We start from the raw sequence: 6,938 nt of genomic DNA, 5'->3' as shown, positions 1-6,938 counted from the left end.
TTTTTGACGGAATAGTGCACGTATGAGCATGAAAAGAGAGAGTGCGCATTTGTGAGCTTTTATCTAATGAAAAATATACAGTGAATCAGAAAATTAATTTTCCACCGCTTTTTAGACATTCCAACAAGCCGGAATATCTTATCAAATAATATCAAAATAATCACGATTAGACGAATTTATGTATGCCGTATTAATTCTACGTTGTATTTTTTATAGAAAGGAGGAATGCGTCTACAATTTTAGATATTTCTTTAATATCTTGCGATACTAAGAGAAAGAGAGAGAGAGAGAGAGAGAGAGAGAGAGAGAGAGAGAGAGAGAGAGAGAGTTTCGTCCGTTAGAAAATAATGTTAGTCTGGCAACCGTTAGGGATATTAAACCACAGACTCTGAAAGTTCCTTATCGTGCTGCAGTCGGTTTCATGAAACTTCACTGTAATATTTGCGAAAAACTCCATTCGCCTTTGTTTATTAATTTACCGCGAGAAGTTATGAAACATTAGCCATTTCCTTGGGCCATAACGCTTTTACGAGCAAACTTACGTTCTTACGAACACGGAAAACTATCCAATTCAATTTAACAGCGTCTCGGCAGACAGGCTTTCAATCGAATTCGAGAGCTGAGAGAGGAAGGAAAGAAGAAAAGGAAGAAAAGAGAAATAATTTCAGAAATATAAGTACTTACATACATGTGTAGCACGAGAGAGAACATATCAGGATGCTCTTACATCCCTTCAACAGGACTTCTATGAGACTTGCCACCAGCAATATTTTTGGGAGCAAACGCGTTTTAGCGCGAATCTTGTTATGTTTTAGTTGTGGAATCGTTCTGATAGATGGCGTACGTTTTGGCGGGCGCTTCTCATATTGCACGTCACACCCTCTAGTAGTGAGTGTCAGGAGCTGTGATGCCCCTGTGAAAACCGGTCTGCATCGTGCTTCCTCGCGAGTTGTGCAACCGTCGTAAAGGCCCAAGCACAGTAACTTTTGGCGCCAATCGAGTGAAAGGTGACATATATTTCCAATCCGCGATAAATAGCTGCAGAAGTAAGTACATAAACGAGTAACAATATTAAAAGCATATCTGATCATACGTGACAGTCATAATAAGTGTTTTACGGGTGTATTCGTAAACCTAACCTAAACGTGAGAATCTGTTGCAGTGCCTCCGAGGAGAGCGGCGAAACGCACTGCGGAAGAGCCTACGAATGCGGAGAAGACGCCGAAACAGATCAAGAAGAAGCAAGGTATGGATTCTTCTCGTTGATTCCGATTCCCAATCCTTCCGTTCCTAAGCGCGTCAAACTGCGTATCAAATATCGTAACCTATGTAATCGCGAATGCTCCGAACGAAACGGTTTCTCCCCCGCTGAGCGATGCGTATTTCGTGAAATATTTCACGTTACCGCCGGAAAAAAGGACCTCAATGTTTTTGAAAGAGATCGCGTGAATTTTCATGTGTCAATGCGAGTCACTCACTGAAAGACTGTTAGCACGTTATGGCATGATTTGAGTGTTTTTTGCAGAAGTAATTGTAAAACCCGACTTACGGCCGCTCTCGACGGGTGGTGTTTTACTCGTGTTTGGACAAGGAGATGTTGGTCAACTTGGGCTAGGAGAAGATATCGTTGAAAAGATGCGTCCAGCAGTCATACCTGACTATCAAGACATTATAGCAATAGCAGCTGGTGGTATGCACAATGTATGCTTGAGAAAGACAGGAGAAATATTGACTTTTGGCTGTAATGATGAGGGAGCACTTGGACGAGATACCAGCAAAGAGGGTTCTGAGACAGTGCCAGGTACAGTCGAGTTACCTGGTAAAGTCATCCAGGTGACGGCAGGAGACTCGCATAGCGCAGCTTTGTTAGAAGATGGCAGAGTTTTTGCTTGGGGATCATTTAGGGTAAGTCTGCTTTGAGATATCTTAATTTATCTTGATACAATCTTCTATTAAATAAAAGAACATTTTGGTAAGATATTGTGATGTGATAAGACATCAAGATGCTTAAAAAACTATTATATGAAAAAAACACTTATATGGAGAATTTGTTTAAAAAATGTGTTAACTTTGTAATTGTAGAAGTTAAAAGTAAGAATGTTAATTCTATAATTGTAGAAAAAAAAGAGAATGCACCTGCAATCTCAGAAATCTCTTCAATACTCCCTGTGATACTAAAGTATTATTTATCTTATATATTTTATATTATTTTTGCCTTTTTATTATTGCCCTAGTTTATTATGTTTTATATAAGATAATAGAAAATGAAGATATATAAAATATTTAAATTAGTTATTAAATTAGAGAATATTATATAAGAGGATTAATTGAGATACATGGTAAATTGATTTGTAAACAGGACTCACATGGCACCATGGGACTAACACTGAAAGGAAATGAGCGATTTCCAATAGAAATGTTACCTAATATAAAAGTAGTGAAAATAGCATCAGGTGCTGATCATCTAGTATTACTTAGTGAAAATGGACGTATATATACATGCGGTTGTGGAGAGCAGGGACAACTAGGTAGAGTGGCCTCACGGACAGCTACTAGAAATACTCGACAAGGAATAGGTCCGCTTTTAACACCAGGCCTGGTTGAATTTAAAGTCAGTAAGAAGCTCGAGTTCGCCGATGTATGGGCAGGAACTTACTGCACATTTGCCAAAGAATACCACAAAGGGGACATATATGTCTTTGGCTTAAACAATTATTATCAAATTGGTAAGTCAGAAATATATATGTTTGAGAAAGATTGTGCACTCTTCCATTTGCTCACACGTTCGTTGGAAATGTTCAGGTCTGAAAGACGCCGCCACTCATTTCCACCCACAAATGTCGAAGACGTTTAGTGGAAAAGTTTGGAAACATATCAGTAGCGGGCAACATCATACTATTGCTTTGGACGATGAGGGGCAAGTTTTCGTGATGGGCCGCAAAGAATACGGTCGTCTTGGTCTTGGTACCAACTGCACGGATGCAAAAGAGTTGACATTAGTTCCTGCTTTAAGTTCCGCCAAATGCATTGATGTAGCTGTAGGTAGTGCGCAGTCGTTTGCAGTAACAGAATCAGGTAATGTAATGTGAAGTTACTATATAAAGTATAGAACTTTCTCGGAAGTAATTTGAGCAAAATATAATGCTTAATAGAATGTATTATATAATAAGTTTTAGATTGACATACGCATATAATTTTCTTGTTAGGCGAGCTATATTCATGGGGTATGGGCACCAGTGGACAACTTGGCACAGGGGGGGAAGAAGACGTCGAAGAACCGATATTAGTCAAGGGAAGGCAATTAGATGGTAAAACTGTGGTACGTGTCACTGGCGGCGGCCAACACACTTTGGCTTTGGCAACCGTTCGTCCAGTGAAAGATAAAACTGCTGGTTAATATATAAATAAAGCGATATTACCGCATCGAAATCAATGTGTGATACTGACATGTAGAAATAAATCGAGTCTCTATGCTTATTGTCCAATCTCGTATTACATACGTAACATCTTTAAGTATTGGACATTTAAAGATTGTTACTATTTGTAAATTCTTTGGATAAGCAGGAAGAAAAAGTTGATTTATTTTTATTGCTTTTAACATGTTGGTATCGTGTCGCTAAGCAGGAGCGCGATGAAAAACATACAAATTCCCATAAAGCTTTTGTTTGTTCTACGACATCGACATTGTACATAATCTGTCGTGCTACCATCAACATATTTGTGACAATATTGATTTCTTAAATTTATATTATTTTTAACTTACTATTACTTGCTTGTATTTCCGGTAAATAAACTATTCTATTTACGAATCAAGGATTGAGTCTAAAAATACACACACATACACACACATATACACACAAATGAGTACTTTGGAGGGACGAGAGATTATATTTTGAATAATCAAGAAAAAATGTTAAATATAACGAATCATTAGGAGTAATGAAACATTAGTAAAACTTATATCACTTAAGTTTGACGAAGAGTTAAATGTAAACTTCGCTATCATAATATGCATTGTTTGTATTGTATATGTTTGGAGATATGTTGTATTGATGATCATTAATTTTATTTTGTACGTTGTATACCTGTACCTCTCCATGCAAAATAAACCGTTTGTAAATAATGTGCTAGTTTATTTATATTTTACATATTTCGACGTGTAAATTGTATGAGGCGAATTTTCTTATTTTATATATATTGTGAAGCAGATGTTGATAAAATATTAGATCAATTTAAAAGATCAGTTCGATTTTCGATCGATATATTTTGATAACGATATATATATGAAAGCTGTTAGAATATTGACAAAAGATCATAAACGACGGTGACGATTAATTGATTGATTGATTAAGGCTCCTATGTGTGTGTGTGTGATCATTCTGCGCTAAATCTCTAAAGACCGGTTTTTCAATAGCAATTTAAACTTTGATTCAAGTTTAACTCTATTCTAACAATGCGTTTGTTTTGTTTAAACAAAGTTTAAGTTGAAATCTAAGTTTAAACTATCATTGAAAAACCGGCTCTTAATCTTAATTTATGACGTCAAAAGCGAGAAAATGTATGTCAAAATTCCTGCAAAGCACGTTGAAATGAAAAAAATATATTCAAAAAATGACATTTGCAATTGATTAAGCACTTCTCTCAAATACCTCAAATATTCTCCATTTGCTATAACAATCAATGAAGAACCAATAAAATTAACGTGACGAAGTAATAAGGAAATGTAGGTTAAAAAGAAGGTTGTATGTGTTACATTATTTATTGATTGTAAAGTAAAAGGATTTTTTTCTTGTTTAGCGACTACGTTACCGAACTTTTCCCGAGAATATTTATGATTATTTAACACTCTGTTTTCTTGCTCCAATATCTTTTCTCTCTCCCTCTTAATCTTTCCCAACTCCTATTTTTAAATGTTCCTTAAAAATAATTTTAAGGTATCCTCTAAAAAAATCAAAGATCGTATCCGAACAAGCTCAAACACGCCTCCACGCCACAGCAATTAAACTGGAATTCTAAGAGATAAAAAAAAGTTTGTTTTATTCAGAGGTTACTTTAGAGATGTGCTTAATCGATCACGTTATTTTTTTTATGTATCTTTTTATTTCGACGTACTTTGAAGGAATTTTGCATCTCCTCATACCCGATATTATTAACTAAAAGTTCTACGATGAGTAGCCAAGTCTTAATTTGTTTTCAAAATTGCGATTAATTAATAAATAATTTGACTAAACTTTTTGTATGACCTCTACCCGATTTCATTAACGTCGATTAAGTTTTAATCTGAGTTTGAATTATTTTCAGACTTAAGCTCGAATCAAGATTTAATCAATGTTTAAAGATGTTGATGGAACTGAACTCTAATGACATTTAATGTTACATTGAGAAAGGATATTAAAGTGAGGCTGGAACACTGAGAGATTAAAAACTTACAACATTTTATATATTTCATCAGTTTATTTCTTACTTTATTATTACCAATTTATTGGTAATAATAAGATAAAAGACAACACTATGTTTGCTCTAGTCCGGTCTAATTTACATAAACTATACATTCTTCAGAAATATGTAATAGTTGGAGAAAATTAAAATAGTTAATTTACAAGAGGTTACAAAAGAACCTTCAAATGCAACTAACGACGATCAACTTAACTCTTTGGCTGTTCTTGTAGTTTTGCTTCCTGCATCGAAAATTGCGTGAGTTTCTTGCCGATGCGTTCGTGAACGTCTAAATACTTAGCAATACAACGGTCCAGACATATCGACTCCCCCTTGCCTAATTCAGGGTCAATATATTTTGGTGTTATGCACTTTCTGTGGCATGCTGATGTCATACGATTAAACATATCTTGCATCATTTCTATTTCCAAATCTTGCACCAACTTAAGTTTATCTTCGTCCAGTTGTGGTAATGTTGCCATTTTCCTTTTTAATGTCGAGCTTTGATTATATCTTTTCTTATATAAACTCTTTATATATCTTAATTATAAATTAATCTACAACATTTGACTCCTTTATACGTTGTCTGGCTTTCATAATCTCATATCTCTTACTGTTAATGTCATTCTTCGATAGTACAAATGTGTAAATTCCTAAGCCAGCCGCTGCAACCCTGTAAAATAATATAAAGCAAATATTATTCTTCTAGAAGCATGGATTTTTGCGTGTACAATAAACGCAAGAATCATGTAAAATCTTTCAACTCTATACAAATATTAAAAATCTGTGTATACATTTAAGAGCAAGATCTTTTGATGCAATAATCATTACATTTTTACAACATTTAAGGTTAACGCTGACGCCGAGTATCGTAAAGATAATGAATGGAAGTGATCTTACGAAATTATTCTATGTACCGTAGCAAACCTACCATCCAATTCCTACCTTTGCCCAAATTGGCATAGCCATATTTTATTTTATAAATGTTATTAAGTATATTCCATTAACAAGTGAAAAATTGCATATACCTGCATACACCACGCGACCAACGTGACTTGAGAAGAGAGAGTATACATGCAGGCGTCTGTTACGGCTATGTCACATGTAAAATGAAAGTACGTTCAGAAAACGCACGTTTAATACTTGGTCTGTTCTTTTCAGCTGCACTACTGAACTGGTGCAATAAGTTAAAGACAAGTGAGACAAGTATATTTTTCTCACTCTAACTTATTGCACCAATTCAACAGTGCAGCTGAAAAGAACTTATGGCTCCTGCACACAGGACGCTGTAATGCTTGCCGCGCGGCAGAAGTTCGCGCGACAGCCAATCAATATGCTGCTTTCCGTAATAACCTTCTAGCTCTTACGGAAAAACAATATATTGATTGACTGTCGCGCGGTCTTCCGCCGCTCGGCAAGCATTACCGCGTCCTGTGTGCAGGAGCCATAACAGATGTCGCTCCACAAAAAACGGTGTGTCTAGATCGGATTCAATAGGTTTG

The 6,938-nt window shown here is 35.7% G+C and overlaps 2 protein-coding genes across 3 annotated transcripts; one reads left to right on the top strand and one right to left on the bottom strand.

Moving 5' to 3' along the window:
- The first annotated feature begins 876 nt into the window (after positions 1–876).
- Positions 877–4,123, top strand: LOC116848003 (regulator of chromosome condensation). The gene is made up of 6 exons (XM_032823665.1): positions 877–1,046; positions 1,163–1,246; positions 1,526–1,905; positions 2,360–2,726; positions 2,803–3,075; positions 3,207–4,123. Coding segments are annotated over exons 1-6 (1,296 nt in total). The 5' UTR covers positions 877–1,045; the 3' UTR covers positions 3,398–4,123.
- A 1,311-nt stretch (positions 4,124–5,434) lies between these two features.
- LOC116848010 (mitochondrial import inner membrane translocase subunit Tim10) lies at positions 5,435–6,633 on the bottom strand. Of its 2 annotated transcripts, none has more exons than XM_032823679.1 (2): positions 6,465–6,633; positions 5,435–6,109 (listed from the first exon to the last, which is right to left on the bottom strand). In XM_032823679.1, the coding sequence occupies exon 2, from the start codon at positions 5,916–5,918 to the stop codon at positions 5,646–5,648; it is 273 nt and encodes a 90-aa protein (XP_032679570.1). In that variant the 5' UTR covers positions 5,919–6,109; positions 6,465–6,633; the 3' UTR covers positions 5,435–5,645. The 2 variants fall into 2 exon arrangements, with proteins under 2 accessions (XP_032679570.1, XP_032679580.1); XM_032823689.1 differs by having other exon boundaries at positions 6,382–6,538.
- Between the last annotated feature and the right edge of the window lie 305 nt (positions 6,634–6,938).

Source organism: Odontomachus brunneus, unplaced genomic scaffold (genome assembly GCF_010583005.1).
Source record: "Odontomachus brunneus isolate Ranch 3 - 2012 unplaced genomic scaffold, Obru_v1 Obru_scaffold_005, whole genome shotgun sequence".
NCBI classification, from domain to species: Eukaryota; Metazoa; Arthropoda; class Insecta; order Hymenoptera; family Formicidae; genus Odontomachus; species Odontomachus brunneus.
This window is presented reverse-complemented; position numbering and strand designations above follow the sequence as displayed.

Excerpts from the sequence above, each read along its gene's own strand:
- LOC116848003 (XM_032823665.1), top strand. Across the intron at positions 1,906-2,359 it reads TTGCTTGGGGATCATTTAGG|GACTCACATGGCACCATGGG; the intron begins GTAAGTCTGCTT and ends ATTTGTAAACAG. Across the intron at positions 2,727-2,802 it reads AAACAATTATTATCAAATTG|GTCTGAAAGACGCCGCCACT; the intron begins GTAAGTCAGAAA and ends GGAAATGTTCAG.
- LOC116848010 (XM_032823679.1), bottom strand. The coding sequence starts at position 5,918 with ATGGCAACATTACCACAACTGGACGAAGATAAACTTAAGTTGGTGCAA.